At 34.8% G+C, this 19,667-nt stretch overlaps 1 protein-coding gene and 1 pseudogene across 1 annotated transcript; both read left to right on the top strand.

Moving 5' to 3' along the window:
• Positions 1-1,596: 1,596 nt before the first annotated feature.
• On the top strand, positions 1,597-7,812 carry LOC104887336 (uncharacterized; annotated as a pseudogene).
• Positions 7,813-14,146: 6,334 nt separating this feature from the next.
• Positions 14,147-14,976, top strand: LOC104898556 (auxin-binding protein ABP19a). Its single transcript, XM_010685650.4, has one exon. The coding sequence runs from the start codon at positions 14,254-14,256 to the stop codon at positions 14,878-14,880; it is 627 nt and encodes a 208-aa protein (XP_010683952.2). The 5' UTR covers positions 14,147-14,253; the 3' UTR covers positions 14,881-14,976.
• The last annotated feature ends 4,691 nt before the right edge of the window (positions 14,977-19,667 follow it).

Here is a 19,667-nt window from a genome sequence, read left to right as displayed (position 1 = left end):
CAAGCAAATGCATGAGAGCACATAAGAAATTCCTAATGAAATTATATCTGAGATATGCAACTTCTGTAATTTCTGTGCAGATAACTTCCCGAAATCTCAAACCCCTATCGTTGTAACGACTATCCGAAACATGAGAGCTTTTGAATATGGTATTAAAGCATAACAATTGTAGTTAGAATTCTTCAATGCTTATCATCCTACAGGTTAGACGTGTTATTGCAATAGTAGTCTATGTGCTAACTTATAATATGACTATGTTCACCAAAAGCTGATAGACAATAATTTATCGCTCGCCTATATCAGTACAGTTGTTAATGTTATTGAGTTTTGCTGCTGTCCTGGTTGCACGTTCAGAGGGATACATGCTTTTAACTTTTATACCTTCACTTAGTAATAATCTGATTAGTTAGATCTTACCTGTGAGTTTAAATGTTCTTTATTTGTGTTTATACTTAATATATTTAGAGATAGGCTTTTCAATGTGTTAGATGGGTTATAATAAGTTTGTTGCTTGTTTCTTGGCCAATTTTTCGCAAGCTATGCTCTTATTTGCACTAAGTCTAATAATTGATAGTTGACATAAGTATATAGCATGTTGTCAGCAGAATTTTTGCATGAGGTGTGCTTGTGTCATTTCTAGAACATCTACAACAGTGGGTTAATATTGGTTAGCCTTAAATTTTGCTTTATCTTTCTAGCCACTATATATCTCTGATTCTCATTTGGGTTTGTTAATATAATACCTCCAGGTTTACTGCTAGCATAATTTATATCTGAACAAGTTGAGTTGGCATTTTGTCTTGTGGGTTTTATTTCACTTATATTTTCATCTTTAATGACAATTATAGAGGGTGTTGTTAGACTGTGCTCATTTTCTCCTTTCTTTTTGGGAAATAAGTAAAGAATTATGTGTGTATCCTTGTAATGTTTTGTTAAGTTTACATATATCTTCACTCATGTAGCAACAAGGGTAATGCATAGTAGCATTAACGAACTTAACAGTCACTATTCAATGGTTCATTGTCTACTATATATAGATCATGCTTGCTGATACAGTTGGATGAATATAACCATCTTGGATATGAGTGTTATAGACTGACAAGTTTTATTGTATGACTGCTGAGTGAAACATAGATGTTATTGGTTCAGTTACATATAACATATTAAGTTGATAATATTTTGCTAATCTATGACAGTAAAAAAAGAGCCTAGTAAAGAAAAATTTGGACAACCAAAGAGTCGCTACCAGATAACTTCTGCTAGTCCTAAAACCTGTAGTCTGTAGATGCTTACTTTCTACATAAAGTAAGGTCACTCAGTGGGAAAATAGTTTGTAAGTAAAAGTGAAACATAGGATTAAAAACAAAAAAGTCACAGCAACTAAGCAACTCCAATATGACCCAGCCCATTATATTTGGCTTGCTATGTTATATTCATGTCTTAACGATAACTTGATTCTTCACACACCATTTTCTCTAGATCATAATGAACACAACCAGTACTTGTGTCACTATTAGTTCCCTAGAAGTTGATATAAGAAATATGCGTGATAACAAAAATAGTCATGGTTCATACTACTAATTCGAATAATGATATGCAGACCATATGATAAATATATATTACTTCCTTAGTGTTCTGCACTCATGATTCATTTTTAAGTGTGGGGGGAAGACATCCATTTCTGCTTATATGGTTTTAGCTATGATTTGTTTCTCTGGATATTCAATGGTCATACCTAAATTATAGAATTTCATGAACTTCACTCTTAAACTTTCTCTTTTCTATTTTCAGGTGCATGAGTTTGGATACGCAACCAAACTTAAGCGTATAAACCTGTTTATTGAAACTCTAAACGAAGCTAGCCCAGAGAAATTACTTTACATCTTTCAAGACAGACCACGTGAAGACTCAGAGATGGGTGATGAAAGAACCTTGAAGGAATTAGGAGCTCCTAAGCTAAATGATGAACCTCTCTGCATTGTTTTTCCAACCTTGGAAAGACCTTTGAAGCTGAACTCAGGTTTTCTTAATCTCCTTCCCAAATTTTATGGGAACGCAGGTGAGGATCCTCATAGACATTTAAAAGAATTTATAGTTGTTTGTTCAACCATGAAACCTGAAGGAATTGAACAAAATCAAGTAAGATTGCATGCTTTCCCATTTTCCCTACATGATTTAGCTAAAGATTGGTTGTATACTATGTCTTCTGGTTCCATTACGACTTGGGACGCCTTACAAAAAGCTTTTCTGGAAAAATTCTTTCCCGCAAGTCGTATTGGATCCATAAGAAAGGAAATATGTGGAATCAGACAACATAATTCAGAAACACTTTATGAATATTGGGAACGTTTTAAAAAATTATGTGCTTCCTGTCCACAACATCAAATAACTGATCAACTGTTAATTCAATATTTTTATGAAGGATTGTTGCCTAACGATAGGGGTATGATTGATGCTGCTAGTGGTGGCGCATTAGTAGACAAGACACCAACTCAGGCTAGGAATTTAATTGCTAACATGGCCCAAAACACTCAACAACATAGCACTAGAAATGATGTTAAAAGGGTAAATGAAATTGACTTAAGTGGTGTTAAATCTCAATTGCAAGAAAATGCTCAACAAATTGCTACTTTGACCACTTTAGTGTCTAAAATTGTTGTTGGAAATGAGTCTAAAGCTAGAGTATGTGGTATATGTTCTGAGTTTTCTCATGCAACTGACGCTTGTCCTACTTTAAAAACTGAAGATGTTAATGCATTAGGAGGCTTTTCCAATCAAAGAAAATATGATCCTTACTCACAGACGTATAATGAAGGTTGGAAAGATCACCCAAATCTTAGGTATGGAACTAGACCACAGTTTTCACAAACTAATCAACCTAGACAATTTGGTGTACAAAACCCTCCACCCCAATCTTCTGGCCCATCATTAGAAGATTTAGTGAAGCAATTAACTACTCAAATAGGTCAAGTTCACAACCATGGAGTCGAGTATCAAAAGAAAACTGATAATCACCTTCACCACATAGATACTCAAATAGGACAAATTTGTACTTCACTAAGTAACCTAGAAACTCAATTTTCAGGTAAACTACCATCTCAGCCGCTACCTAACCCAAAAGAAAATGCCAAAGCCGTGACCCTTAGGAGTGGGAAAGAGTTGAGTGAACCTAAGGCAAAGAGTCGCGAGATTGAAAGAGAGATAGAGGTTAAACCTGACGATGAACTTAATATAGGGGGAAATGGAGAGATTGAGAGTATGAAAGACAATGAAGGAAAGGGTAAGCTTAATTCAGAAATTGATGTTTCTCGTTTTAAAGATGTGCCCCTTTCCTTCCAGATTTGCTAAAGCTAAGAAAGCTACTCTTGACAATGAAATTCTTGAGACTTTTAGAAAAGTTGAAGTCAATATTCCTTTACTTGATGCTATTAAACAGGTTCCCCGTTATGCAAAGTTTCTTAAGGAACTTTGTACTAACAAAAGACAATTTCATCCTTCTGAAAAGGTAAGTATGGGAGAGAATATTTCAGCTGTAATTCAAAAGAAGCTTCCCCCAAAATGTAAAGATCCTGGCATGTTTTCTATTCCTTGCAAAATTGGTAATTCTAAATTTGAAAGATGCATGCTAGATTTAGGAGCTTCGATTAATGTGATGCCCAAATCTGTCTATGATACTTTAAATGTGGGATATTTGTCTAAAACTGATGTGGTTATTCAGTTAGCTGATAGGTCAAATGCATTTCCCATTGGAGTGTTAGAAGATGTACTGGTTCAAGTAAATGAATTAGTTTTTCCGGCTGATTTTTATGTTCTTGATATGGGTGATAGAACCGATAATGTTCCTTTATTGTTGGGAAGACCTTTCTTGAAAACTTCTAAGACTAAAATTGATGTTCATCAGGGTAATTTGACAATGGAATTTGATGGTGAAATAATTAAGTTCAATATATTCGATGCTATGAGATACCCAAATGATGTCAATAATGTTAGTTCTATTGATTCCTTTGATGCTTTTGATTGGATGGCTCAAGAAATTTTTGATCTGTGGTGTGAAAAATTGTTTGAGACTGATAATTTTACTGATAGCAAGGACACTGAAATGCCTGTTTCTTTAGTAGATATGTCTGAGGTAGCAAGTCTTGATTCGCAAAATGATAAAAAAGATAATTTTGATCTTTCTATGCCAGTGTCTACACCTAAACTAATCCCTTCTATTGTTCAAGCACCTCAATTAGAATTGAAACCACTACCCTCGCATCTAAAATATGTTTATTTAGGTGAAAATGAAACTCTACCTGTGATTATCTCCAATGCTCTAAATCAATTTCAAGAAGATAAATTGGTAAATGTGCTAAAAGACCACAAGGAGGCTATAGGATGGACCTTAGCTGACATAAAAGGAATTAGTCCCACCTTATGCATGCATAGAATTTTTCTTGAAAAAGATGCTAAACCCACTAGAGAAACTCAACGTAGGTTAAACCCCTCCATGATGGAGGTAGTTAAAAAGGAAATCCTTAAGTGGTTAGATGCCGACGTGATTTATCCTATTTCTGATTCTCAGTGGGTGAGTCCTGTTCATGTGGTCCCTAAAAAGAGTGGAATAACTGTTGTTGAAAATACTAAAGGAGAGCTTGTTCCAACTAGAGTGTCAAATGGATGGAGGGTCTGCATTGACTATAGGAAGCTTAATCAAGCTACTAGAAAAGATCATTTCCCTTTGCCCTTTATTGATCAAATGTTAGAAAAACTTGCTGGTCAGTCATTCTTCTGCTTTCTTGATGGTTATTCTGGTTATACTCAAGTACCCATCGCTCTGGAAGATCACGATAAAACCACATTTACCTGCCCTTTTGGTACATTTGCATTCAGGAGAATGCCTTTCGGACTATGCAATGCCCCTGGAACTTTTCAGCGTTGTATGATGAGTATTTTCTCTGATTTGATTGAACAAGATATGGAAGTGTTTATGGACGATTTTACTGTTTTTGGTGATTCCTTTGATAGATGCCTCCAGGGTTTAGCTCGTGTTTTGCAAAGATGTGTTGAAACTCACCTTGTATTGAATTTTGAAAAATGTCATTTTATGGTAGAACAAGGTGTAGTACTTGGGCATATTGTAAGTGCTAAAGGTTTAGAAGTTGATAAAGCTAAAATAGATGTTATTAGTTCCTTGCCATATCCTACATGTGTTCGTGAAGTTAGATCATTTTTAGGGCATGCTGGCTTCTATAGACGCTTTATTAAGAATTTTTCAAAAATTGCATCTCCCTTGTGTGTTTTGCTTGCTAAAGATGCCACTTTTGATTTTAACAAGGAATGTAAAAAGGCTTTTGATGAGTTAAAAGAAAGATTAACTAGTGCACCCGTGCTTCGACCACCTGATTGGACCTTACCCTTTGAAATCATGTGTGACGCTAGTGATAAGACTATCGGTGCCGTTTTAGGTCAAAAGAAAGATAAAGAATCCTATGTGATCCATTATGCTTCTAAATCACTTGATTCTGCTCAATGCAACTATACTGTAACTGAAAAAGAGATGTATGCTGTGATTTTTGCTTTAGAGAAGTTTAGACCTTATTTACTAGGCACACATGTTATTGTGTATTCTGACCATTCTGCTCTAAAATATCTCTTGAAAAAGAAAGAATCCAAACCTCGCTTACTTAGGTGGATGCTTTTGTTACAAGAATTTGACTTAGAAATTAGAGATAAGAAGGGTGTTGAAAATCTAGTTGCTGACCACCTTAGTAGAATTGTTCCTAGAGATGATTGGCCTTTAATGACTGAATTCTTTCCTGATGAACAACTTCTTTCAATGTATCATGTTGAAACTCCTTGGTATGCTGATATGGTTAACTATTTGGTCACTAGCACATTTCCCCCGACTCTATCTAGAGCTCAAAAAGAAAAGATTAAATCTGAGTCAAAGTATTACTTTTGGGATGACCCTTATTTGTGGAAATCATGCTCTGACCAAGTAATTAGGAGATGTGTAGACCAATCTGAATATGCTTCGATTCTTACATTCTGTCATAGTCTTGAAAGTGGAGGACATTTTGGTCCTCAAAGGACTGCTCATAAGGTTCTGGAATGTGGTTTATATTGGCCTACACTTTATAAAGATGCTTATGTGTTCTGTAAGTCTTGTGAACGTTGCCAAAAGACTGGAAATGTATCTAAAAGGAACGAAATGCCCCAACATGGAATCATAGTATGTGAAATCTTTGATGTGTGGGGAATTGATTTTATGGGTCCCTTCCCCTCATCTTTTGGTAATCTTTATATTATTCTTGCTGTCGATTACGTTTCTAAATGGGTGGAAGCTCAAGCTACTATAACTGATGATGCAAGACAGTTGTTAAGTTTGTTAAGAGTCACATATTTAACAGATTTGGTATGCCAAAGGCCATAATTAGTGATAGGGGTACCCATTTTTGTAACAAAACATTTGGGACTCTCCTTGAAAGATATCATGTGACACATAGAGTAGCAACAGCCTATCATCCTCAGACGAACGGACAAGCTGAAGTGTCCAATAGGGAAATCAAATCAATTCTAGAAAAGATGGTAAACCCTAACAGGAAGGACTGGAGCCTTAGATTAGATGACGCATTGTGGGCATATAGGACAGCTTATAAGACACCTCTAAGAATGTCCCCTTACAGACTTGTTTACGGAAAAGGATGCCATCTACCTGTCGAAATCGAGCATAAGTCTTACTGGGCTGTAAGCAATGTAATATGGACTACGAACAAGCTGGACAGAGGAGGAAACTTAGTTTGCAAGAACTAGAAGAACTTAGATTAGCAGCTTACGAAAACACTCAGATTTACAAAGATAAGACTAAAGCCTTTCATGACAAGCGGATTATTCAAACTGATTTCTCAGTGGGAAAGAAAGTCCTTTTATATAATGCTCGCTTAAAGTTGTTCCCTGGTAAGCTTAGGTCCAGATGGTTAGGTCCTTTTGTTATTACTGATATTTTTCCTCATGGTGCAGTGGAGATTAAAAGCTTGGAATCTGGAAAAGTGTTTAAAGTAAATGGCCACAGATTAAAACCATTTTATGAGTTTGAGCATGCAGGTTTAATTGAAGAGATCGAGCTTCATCGAGAATGATGCTTGCATAACGTCGAGCCAACGACATAAACTAAGGGCGCTACTTGGGAGGCAACCCAATCCTGCTACTATCACTTCCTCTTGTTATTTCATTTTATTTTCTTACTGTTCTCTCAGTTTTACACTCATCATTCATGCTTTTATGTTTATCATAGCTAGGAAATTTAGTCATATTCTAACTTGTTTTTGCTCCTTGTCCACCAGCACCATGCCACCTTCACATCTCATGAGTGATACTCTAGAAGTGGTGAAGCACTCAGAGGTTCCAAACTAGATTTCTATTAGGAAGGCAGCACATTACAGCAACATATATGAACAAGGCAACCCGTTATGATCTCCATTATTATTTCTCTTTGTGAAGAAAGATACACATAACCAGCTAAGTTCTCTCATTCTTTAATTCAATTCTTTTTCATTGAGGACAATGCACATTCTAAGTGTGGGGGGAGATAAATGGTGACAAATTTCACTTTGGAGCTGGACATGTGGTAAATTGGCAAAATCATAGGTTGGATTGTGGCTGTGCTGGCATTATATGATGTATAATTTTATAGGCTAAATACAGGTTCTGGTATCCATGACTTTAAATTGAAAAATAAATTGGGATATGTCCTGTTTTAGGGGAGGTGCTGCCAAATTTTCTGTAGAACTTTTATTTTATTAAGTACTATATTGAAAAAAAAAGAAGAAATTGTGCTTTTGCTTGCATTAGTTATAGAACTTTAGTTGCATTTAATTTAGGATTAGGATTTCCACCTCTTAACTTCCTAAGGAATGGCGATTAGTAAGTTGATAAGAAACTCTAATCTAACTTGTTTTTGAAATAAAATAATTTTTTTTGAAATAAAAGATTTTGGGAATGTTATATAATTGGAAACGGATAATCAATCTTGAGAGATTTATAATACAATTGAAAAAAAAATTATCTTGCTTCTCTTAAATAAGCTGGCTAGATAAATAGACCAAACCTTGTGAGCTTCTGAGCCTATTAGACTGACACATCTGCATCAGTCTCATTATTTTCTTTCTTGTGTGATAGTTCCTCAATGAAGTGTGGCTCTTGAACTTGACTTGGTATTCTTTGAGACTTTTGTGACAAATGCTATGAAGAAATGATTTAGGCGTTCTTTTCATTTTTTTTAGCCTCAGAGATTTTATTTCATATAATATTTCCTTTGTTTAGCCCTTCTGAGCCTTAAAATCCCGTTTTTATTTGCTAACCATACATTACAAACTTGCGGCCTCCTACAGATTATACCCATGCTTGGCTAAGGGGAGTTATTATATATTGAGTTTGTATTGTAAGATTGGGATATATTGTTGAAAAAAAAAAGAGAAAACAAGGGTTATGAAAACATTATTATTATTGAAAAATATCAAAGAAAATAATGTTTGAAAGTCATAGAACGATGAAAATGCTATGAAATATCCATATAAGTATTATAATGGCATTACATGTGAAGGATATGGTGAATAATATGAAAAAGAAAAAAAAGTGGAGTTTGTTGTGAGTGGAACATCATAAGTCATGTATTTTTGCTCCCTTTAGCTCGGCTTATAATTAACTCCACATTCCTAAATATTATTCCTACCCTTTAGCCCTGGCCACGTTACAACCTTATGAAAGACCTTTTTGATCTTTATGCATTATGTCACTTCAAAGTGGAGAATTGAGACGATAGTCAAGTTTAAAGAAATATACTTCATTTTGAGTCGACTCGGTTATAGAATTGAGTGAATATTATTTAACCCCAGACACATGAGAGTTGAGTGTTTTATTTATTCCTGTGAGGGTCTATTTATTGAACTTGATACGCATACATTTGTGGATTCATGCTGGAAATTTTTGAGTTGCAAAAGATAACAATTAGTTCATGAAGTATTATGAGATTTGATAGTTCGATTGTTTAAACACAAGAGTATGACATCTCCATTAACATTTTCTCAACGTTTTTCTGACTAACTTTAAAATGTTTTAGTTTCTTGTAGTGTGCTTATCTAATTTCGTTATTTCCGACAAAGAAAATTGAGGTGGTATATTAGGTCTTGCATTTAGTTTCTGTCATTAGAATATCCATGTTTGCTAGTTGGTTTGGGAAACTATGTTAATAAGGCTTTGTGGGTATGCCATCTGAAAATCCTCACGAGACCTTACTCGTCCACTAGGGTAGCCTAGGGGTTTAAAGGGCTTGTTGCACATGCTAAGTGCAATCGTGATTCCTACGACAGTGAGTTAGGTTTATTGCTTTCCTAGTATAGTTTTACTTTTATTTTAGTAGTATTTTGATCGAGGGCGATCAAAAGCTAAGTATGGGGGAATTTGATAAGCGCATATATTTCTATATTTTTGTCCCCTAAAATTAGTCTTATGGTTGTCTTCTATGTGTTATTTTATAATATTTATTGACTTTTATTAATAAGTGACGTATTTATGTCCATATTATATTTTATTGAATAATTAGCTTAAATAGTGTGTTATTTTATTATAGGTATTTTACAAGTTCAATTTGCTAAAGGAAGACAACAAGACTAAAGAAAGAAGAGAAGAAAAGAAAAGAGAAAAAAATATATAATAAAGTGAGCCCAAGCTCACGTGAGGTTGGAAGTAAAACAAATAGACAAAGAGATTTGTAAACTTCTTCACTCTGTATACTCAGAATCCAAAAGAAACAAGAAGTTGTTTCTATTTTCCTACTTCCTCGCAAGAAATAGCAAGAGGAGATATGATTTTATCTCCTCAAATTTTCAAGATATGCTTGTTTATCAGATTTTCAGTTACGAAAATCTATCTTTTTTTATTCTATCTTCTACACAACTCGATATAAATTCACCAGTTCTCGGAGATGAAAAACACGCACACATACAAGAGAGTTCGTGAGAGTGAAGAACATAATCGGGTTCGTCCAAGATCGACAAGTTGATAGGAATTGAAGAATTATTGCGTTCGGAGGCGAATTGAGGGTAGCGGCTACATCAATTCGGGTCTACAGTCATGAGTTTTCTCTCTTCTATTTTCAATTAGTTGTTCTTGTGATTGAACTGGATTTTATCTGAATTTATTCATATTTTCAGTTTCTTATATTTCTATTATTTGAGTCTAATTGGTTAACGCTGAGTTGATTGATTTAATTATTTAATTTAGTATTTATACAATTCATACTATTGTTGGTTGGTTATGAAATTTGATATCTTTACTTGTAATTGGACGCAATTAGTTGTTTAGATACTCAAATTGTGCTATATGACTATTAGGCGCTGCGTTTAATAGTTGGATAGGGAGGACGACTTGAGATTAATAAGAGTGAGCGGCTCATCTTAATATTCTTAAGTGTATGAATTGTGCTAATAAAACAAGTTTATTAGGGTTGGATTTGTCTTAGCAAGATTCTAGATTTTTAGTGAGTAAGACAAGAATTGATCGCGGCGATAATTCACCAATCTAAATGCTAAATTAACTATTAAAGTGGTCTCATTCATAAAGGTTAAGAAGCTAAATTATGACTAAACATTCTATGATCGAATCGGGAATTAATAGAGTTTGTGTGTCGTCACTTGTAATTATTAGTTTGTAATAGTTTTAATTTTACTTCGTCTAAGTATTTGGTTACAACCGAAACCCCCCTAATCGTATATATGTGAATAGTGTAAATGTGTAAATTCGTATATAATATAGTTTTTGTCACTTAGTTGAATATTTGAGTTTAGGAATTATAATAATCTTCTCGTGGGATCGATCCTTTCTTACCTTTGTACTAGTTATAAACATTTTTTAAGGTTAAAGTTAGGTATTATAAATTATTAATTTGTGTACGGTAAACGACTCGTATCATTGTTCATCTGATGATATCCGAACTTGTATCATTGATCTTCTTAGTTATGAGTTCGCCATGAAGGATCTTGGTCCTTTGTTTTATTTCCTTGGTATTTTTGTTTCTCGTACTAAGGATAGCATGTTTTTGTGCCAGCGCAAATATGTCACGGAGATTCTTCCTCGTGCTGTTATGACTACTTGTAAGTCCACTGCTACTCCTGTTGATACTAATTCTAAGGTGAGTGTGACTAGTGGTAGCATTGTGATGATCCTACTCTTTGTCGTCAGCTTACGCGTGCTCTTCATTATCTTACTTTCACTCGCCCGAATATTTTCTATGCGGTTTAGCAGGTTTGTTTATTTATGCATGCTCCCCCTGAGCCTCACTTTCATTCCCTTGAGCATATTCTTCGATATCTTAAGGGCACTCTTGACTATGGTATGCACCTCTCCTCGACTCCTGCTACGGGTCTTGTTTCTTTTACTGATGTTGGTTGGGGTGGATGCCCTGATACACGCCACTCTGCTTTAGGTTACTGTGTGTTTCTTGGTGATAATATTATTTCATGGTCTTCAAAACGGCAGTCTACTCTCTCTCGCTCCACTGCCGAGGTTGAGTATCGTGGCGTGGCTAATGTTGTTGTTGATGAGACGGCTTCGATCCGTAATCTTTTACTTGAACTTGAATAATGTCCTTTGAAACGGGTTACAACGGTCTATTATGATAATATTGGTGCCGTTTAGATGTCTTATAACCTTGTGCAACATTAGTGTACTAAGCATGTGGAGAAGGACATACATTTTGTATGTGAGAAGGTTATTTTTGGTCATATTCGTGTTCTTCATGTGCCCTCCTCCTCTCATTTCGCCGATACTTACACCAAGGGTCTTCCTCAACCCTTGCTTATGGACTTTCGTTCTAGTTTGCGCATCCGTCCTCCTCCCGCTCTAATTGTGGGGGTGTATTAGTGTAAATCTATGTAATATATTTAATATCCTTCTTCGAAGTTATGTATTTATGTTAACATTTTAATTATGGTAAGTAGGTTTAATGTACTCTTAGTATATAATGCTAATATGAAAGCTAAAGCTAGGGAGTATTCTCTTAAGTCTTACATGGTATCAGAGGCAGGCCCACGGTTGGGACCGTTAATTACTCTGGCCGATAGAAAAAAGACCTCACATGTGAGGGGGAGTGTTGCAGCTATGATGCATGACTCACAACACATGTGAGTATCCCACATTGATAAAAGAAGAGAGATGGGTCCACTTCATATTGCAAAGGGGCTACTCCCCTTATTGTTATATGGTTTTAAGGTGGAACCTCCTTCTTCTTGTTAAGTGTACTCTCTCCTTATGATGGGTGCGGCCCAGACCCATATTTAACAATTTCAACCAAAACTCTATGATTTTGAAAGAGCTGGTTGGTAGATATATTATTTAGTCAGTGAATTAATTGGGCATTTTGAAATGAAATGAAATGCATACTATGCTAAGTTCAATAAGATATCAGCTATATATCAGACACTCTTATACAAATAACTAATACGATAAGCTAGTTAAACAAACTAATTAATACAATGAGCTAATATTTATGAACAATGTGCAAATTGTCAAATAGAATGGGATGATGTCTCGAGTCTTAGCTTGTTGTACACTTTTTATTAAAGCTAAGATGAAGTCCCTTGCAAGGAGGGGGAAATTTGGGGATTCCTCCTTACAAGGGGTGAGACTCGATCACAAGATTTATGTGATCGAAAGTGATGCCAACACCACTAGGCTATCACCTGCTGCTCGCGTGTTGTAAACTTGGAGTTATATAATTTGTTTGGTATAACTGCTTCACTTTGTTTTTTTAAAAAATAAATACTTCTATTAACATAGCTCTTGGACATGTTTGGCAAAACTAGCAGTTAGCGGTTCTAGTAGATGTAGCTAATGGGGGTAATTGCTAGCTGTCTACTAGTAGCTGTTAGCGATCAACGATTAAATTAGTTGTTTAATTAGAAGTGTTTGCCAAAAGTAGCGGTTGAAATTGTAAAAGACAATAAATGATATTTATTCTAATATGAAATGAACTACAACAATTTCATATGTTCGTTCAATAGTTGAATTCAAAATTTATTTTGTCAAAGAAATTACATAAAAAGGAGTATACGACTTTTTGGCTGCTCAAAGAAATGTATAAATCTAAGAAAATATTCAACCATCGAAAAATTAATATTACCAAATTTACTAAAATACTTGTAAAACATCTTATCTTTAAAATAAATATTTAAATTACATCTCCACTATTGTAAATAACCATTGAATTGCCATAAAATAAAACAATTAATAAACAATAAAAGGAAAAAGAAACAAAAAAACATTGGTTAAGAAGTCTACCTTATGCTATTATATCGTGTTTATTTGCTAGACCGCTATCTCTAAATCTCAAACGTTACTTGTAACATTCCATAATCGCTACTCATAATCTACTCCAACAGTTACCCTCTACTACAATCGCTACCTTACCAAACACTCATAATTTTCTTAAGTAGCGTTTTAATCTTGTCGACCGCTAACCGCTATCTCAAACGCTAGTGCCAAACAATTGTCGAGTCCTAATCTTAAACAAAACTATATTTAATATAATTCTAAAGTAGTGGCACATGTGTAACAGTGTAAGGACCACCCACTAATGAATCTATCATCATCCATGTTTTATGTTGACGTTGAATTATAATATTCAACTCATCTCTTGAATGAACAATTAAGAAAATTACCATGTAATGATGTAATTGTTGATACTATAATTTGTGAGATTTATCATACAGTTGATAAATATTAAATACATTGAAGATGATAGTTGTTTTTAATGAATATGGTCAAGACCAAGTCCGTGAATAAGAACATAGATAGTAAATACAATCACCTACGGACCTACGAGGCAGCGGGCTACCATATAGCTGAAATGGAATAGAGTACGTTATTTCAATTAAATAAGCTCTGTACTTTGTAGACCGCGTCTGATTGAAATTCTTAATCTTCGGTTTCTGGATAGTGGATACTATTGTTGAAGAAGACATTGAATACACTAAGTCCCTAAAGTCAGGAAAAAAAAAATACACAAAGCCTTTTTTCCAAAAATCCTGAATTGTATGAATTGTGATAATTGACTTATAATATTCCCCTTTGGTTGGCGAAGGATGAGTACTCTATATATATAGGGTGCCAATCATACCATATCTCATATCCAAGAAAAACACGAAGCAAGTAACAAAACTCCCCTTAACAAATCTACTCTTAGGCTCTTATATTTCTAGCATAATTGATTGCAAAATGAATAACCTTGTAGTTTTCTTGACTTTTTCTCTCTTAGTATCTCTCTCTCACGCAATAGAAGTTGATTTCTGTGTAGCAGATCGTAATCTCCCAAGGGGACCAGAAGGGTATGCTTGTAGAGATCCCGCTACTCTTACGACAGATGATTTTGTTTACACTGGTTTCCGTGGTGGCAGAACGATCACAAATGTACCCGGAAACAACGTAACTCTAGCATTTGTTGATCAATTCCCAGCTTTGAATGGTCTGGGTATTTCTATGGCAAGGTTAGACTTTGGTGTAGGTGGAGTTATACCTGTACACTCACACCGAACATCAGAAGTTCTAATCGTATCAAGGGGGTCAATAATTGCGGGATTTATTGATACAAACAACACAGCATACTACAGAAGACTTGAGGTTGGAGATGTTATGATTTTCCCACAAGCCATGCTTCATTTCCAAGTTAATGTTGGCACCACCCCAGCTACGGCATTTGTTAGTTTGAATGGTGCGAACCCAGCAATTCAATTCACTATGAACTCCTTGTTCGGCGGTAACTTACCTGCTGACATAGCTCAACAAATCACTCTTCTAAGTAATGCGGAGGTAATGAGGATGAAGAGGGCATTTGGCACTGCTTAAAATTTTATTTAAGTTATTCTTTATTGATTACCAAATCAATCAATCTATTCGTTTGCTCAATAAATATATGATGACAACATGTGTTTCTTGTTTCAATTCTTTCAAATTTATCGCTTTGAGTGTATAAAGTTTACTTTGTAGTATGTTCATTCACCAATAAATAAATTCATTTGTTCTAAAGCAATGTATATTATATAGTCTTTCTATCACCTTCGACGTTAAAATCTCTATCATTTCACATTAAACACAAGGTGGTTCGCGACGGTTTACATGTCTTGGACAGGAAAATAAAATAAAATAATAGGTAATTCCTCCGTTTTTTTATAGATGCTACATTTCCCTTAAATGGAAATGTCATAATAGATGCTACATACTATAAATGGATTCCTTTTCACCATAAAAATCTTAAAATACTATTAAAAAGTTGGTGGTCCCCACCTTCTCTTTTAAAATATCGAAGTGTATATATAGAAATGTCCCTAACCTATTACTAGAAATGTCATAATTACCAATTTACCATCAAATTAAAGTTCTTACTCCAACAAATTCCAACATTGAATAGTATATATAGACACGAATTTTAATTTGTAGGGCAAACTTAAACCTAAGGCATGAGCTAGCACTCCTGTCTTCTTATACATAAAAACAAGTTGCCGACCAAGGGTGAGCCGTGAGACAAATAGTTTGATGTCTAAACTAATGAAATGTTATAGGAATTAATAACGAGGATTGTTAAACATCGCCCATAAAATACTTAAAATCGTCCAAAATATATTTTTATAGCCCAATTTACCCTTTTTTCTTTTCTACACTACCCACCACCCCCACCCCCACCACCACCAGCCTTCTGCCATTTCACCTTCTCTTTTCCCTATCACGCCACCACCACCTACCTTCCCACTACCACCGTCGACCGGCGAAATTTTTTTAAACTGTAGAAAGTCCCATAATTTCAATGGAGGTGAGGGTGGTGGAGTGAGGTGCGTGGGCGGTGGTGGAAGGCAGGAGGTGAGGGAGATGGTGGTGGTGGCGGCAGCCAGGCAGGAAGGAGGTGAGGTGGATGGTGTTGATTTAAGAAAAAAAAAAGAAGGTTATAAATGTAATTTCATTGTTTTTTTGGGCGATTTTAAGTAATTGTTGGGTGATGTATAGAAGTTCAGATTAATAACATGGGGCGTCAAAAAGTGGAATAATTATGAAAAATTATGAACATAATGTCCACTACACGACTCGGGCTGTATAGAAAATAACAAGTGTAATAGGCTTTCCGTAACAAAACTCATTTGCTAAATGCATGCCGCCCTAGAATTTCTTACTAACGCCCTGTATAAATATATATACATGTATTTATACTTTAGCACTCACTATCCCACTCTCTTTCACCCTCCCTCACTCTCTTCACTCTCCATCACTCTCTCACTACATCTCTTTCATTAACAAGGATCTCCCATCAAGAACTCCGGCAATTTTTCCGGCGACAATAACTCCGACAACTTTTCCGGCCACATTATTACATTATTAATATTAATGAAATTTTATAATTCTTGTAATACACAAAATCGGACTATATTAACTTTTTTTTAAAAAAGTGCCTAGGCACCTAAATTAGGTGCCTGAACCTCTGGTTGGGCGCCTAGGTACAAGCGCCTAAATAAGGTGCATGTACCTGTGGTTGGGCACCTAATTTAGGCGTTTGACCACAGGTTCGGGCACCTAATTTAGGCGCCTGTACCTGTGGTTAGGCGCCTAATTAATTTAGGTGCTTGACCACAGGTTCAGACACCTAATCTAGGCGCATGTACCTGTGGTTGGGCGCCTAATTTAGGCACCACAGGTTCGGGCACCTAATTTAGGTGTCTGGGCACTTTTTTTTTAAGTCAATATAGTCCAATTTTGTGTATTAAAAGAATTATAAAATTTCATTAATATTAATAATGCAATAATGTGGCCGAAAAAGTTGCCGGAGTTATTGTTGCAGGAGTTATTGTCGTCGAAAAGTTGCCGGAAAAATTGTCGGAGTTCTTGATGGGAAAGTTAGCCAGAATAATTGTCGGAGTTATTATGGATGAAAGCGATGTAGGGAGGGAAATACAACCCATGTATACAAATACAAAAATACAGGGCGTTAACTGGAAATTCTAGGGCAGCATTTAGCAAAACCCTAATAAAATAGGCGAGCCCCATCAAAAGGCAAAACAAATCACCTAATGGAAACAAACGACATTAGTTATCTTGAGCTATGAAAATATAACAAAAAGAAATATATGGGGGGCATCACTCACGATCAAGAGCTAGTTGCTAATCATGCAAGTTTTGAGTTGATAAGCGTGTCGTGCACCTAACAAAAATAAATAACCTAACTAAAGCTCCTAACTATGTAGTAAGGTAAGTCAGATTCGATCCCACAGAGAGAAAGTTGTTTTATTAGTCCTTATGTAATGGTAAGACTAAAGGAGTTTAATATGATGATGGTCAAATAAACTATACTAATCAATATATAAATAAAAGACTCCACAGTTAATTATCTCCACTAGCATGAACTAATACAAAATAATTCCTACCCTAAACTAATCAATTAAATGCTCACAAGGAAAAGTACACTCTATAAAATATATACCATAAAACTCTCTCGAGTATCTATGGCTTTCTAATATGCACTCAAGCCTACTCCCGTGGAATCATGCAACTTAAAGACATTAAACGTGACACTCTAACTTCCTAACAATCCATTCTACCTACTCCGTGGAGAATTTCATGTCCTTAATTGAAATACTCAAAGCCGTCAAAATCCAACTCCCGTTATGATCAAGACAGTGGAATTAAAACAATACTAGTTATCTCTAATAATCTAGTATTGGAATATGCACAATCAATTAAGCAAGAATAATTAACAATTAATATGAGAATTTAAAGAAAGAATAATGAATTAAATCATACTAGGGTTTAACTTTAACCATAGATAAAAGAAACTACTCAATTATAATTGAAATAAATAATAAACAAATTAGAGAACAATAATTGAAATTCGTAATAATAAACAAAGGAAAAGAAAGAAAAAATAAATACTTGAATTGATGGAAAAAAGGTAGAGTCTTGGAGATTAATGAAGATCTACAAGTTACTCTCTCTAATTTCGTTCTCTATAGAAACCTTAAAGAATGTGTACAATAGACTATCTCCCCTCATTGAACAAATAAAAGAGTATTTATAACTTCCTAAAATAATAAAACGGACTTCGCAAAACGCGTCATGGAGCAGATCAATACGGATGTGTCGATAATGACATAGACGTGTTGACCTGTAATTATAAAATGTAATATACGAAAATAAGCGATTGCCTTGAAGAAATCAGACTGACACGGCCGTGTCAAAAGTGACACGGCAGTGTTGCCCTATAATTGTCAATTTCCCCAACTCAAATTCGAACAACAATAACTTTTGATACGGAGCTCCGTTTGGCACATGTAATATATCGTTGGAAAGCTCTTCACGTGTAATTTCTAACCCAATTAGAATCACCTAATTATCTTTTTAAGTTAAAAGTTATGGGAGAAATGGTGCAGAGGTGTCATATTTCGCACAAGTACACAAAGTCCTTTGTATCTTCTTCAATTCCAATCCGGTTTGGGCACATTATATGTCCTTTTGAAGGTCAAACAAGTGCCTTAATGATCATGTGCTTAAAAAGGAGTCTAAATTACCTAAGATTACATAAAAGGACCAAACAACCCGTGAAAGCATTGTAGCTTATAAAAAGGGACCTAAATCTCTATTATATAAGGGAAGGGGGGAGCTATGGTGTCCCCCAATAAATTTACTTAATTACCCCTTAGTACATCAACTACTATACCAAAAAAAAGATGAAAGAAAATCAAACTCAAATATAGCATAAAAAATTAACAAAGAAAATTATATCAATCAAATATTTGATCAATTAATACACAATCAAGTAGTAAATCAAAAAGGAAAATACAATCAATTAACATAGTGAAACGATTTAATTAAAACAAAATACATTGTTGATAAAAATATAAGAAATCCTTAGTAAATCTGCGTAACATTCTTTTATCGCTCATCAGTTTTAATTTTAAAACTCTTAAAGAAAGTATAAATAAAATAAATATTAAAAGACGGGTTTGGTTAAGTGATATAACTTAATCAACAAAATTAGCTAGCCCAAAAAACATATATAATGTTCAAATTTTACCTTTGTTTATGCCCCAAAAAGTTATAAATTATGTTCTAAAAAAGTGAGGCACGCATCGCGTGCATAAATTACTAGTTTGCATAAATGCAATATAAATGCTCTAATGCTACATGAAAATGCACCCCAATATGCAACTAACTGATGTTAGAATATGTACTTATCATGAGCCATATCATACAATTGATAAATAAATTGATGACGATAATTAATAAATATGGTAAAGTCTACATTAATAAAAACATGGAGATTATAATTATTGTACAATTGATAAATACAAGGAAAAATTGACAATAGGCGTATGAACATTGTGTGATAATTTTAAAAGGTCTGAACTATTGATTAAATTGTGTAAGCCCCCTACTTTAGGAGCTCTTAACTTTTAGCGAGACTCAATGACTTGAAATTGATGATTTTATTTTCAATCTAGCTTCCTACTTCTCTCCCCCAATTAAATCTTCTCGTGGGACCCGCATTTTACAATTTATGACCTATTAAGCAAGTTTCAAGTCACTGCTGCCCGTTAAAAGTTAATATCGCCTAAAGTATGGACCTACATAGGTTAATTAATAGTTCAGACGTT

The sequence above is a fragment of the Beta vulgaris genome, chromosome 7 (assembly GCF_026745355.1).
Source record: "Beta vulgaris subsp. vulgaris cultivar EL10 chromosome 7, EL10.2, whole genome shotgun sequence".
NCBI lineage: Eukaryota > Viridiplantae > Streptophyta > Magnoliopsida > Caryophyllales > Amaranthaceae > Beta > Beta vulgaris.
This window is presented reverse-complemented; position numbering and strand designations above follow the sequence as displayed.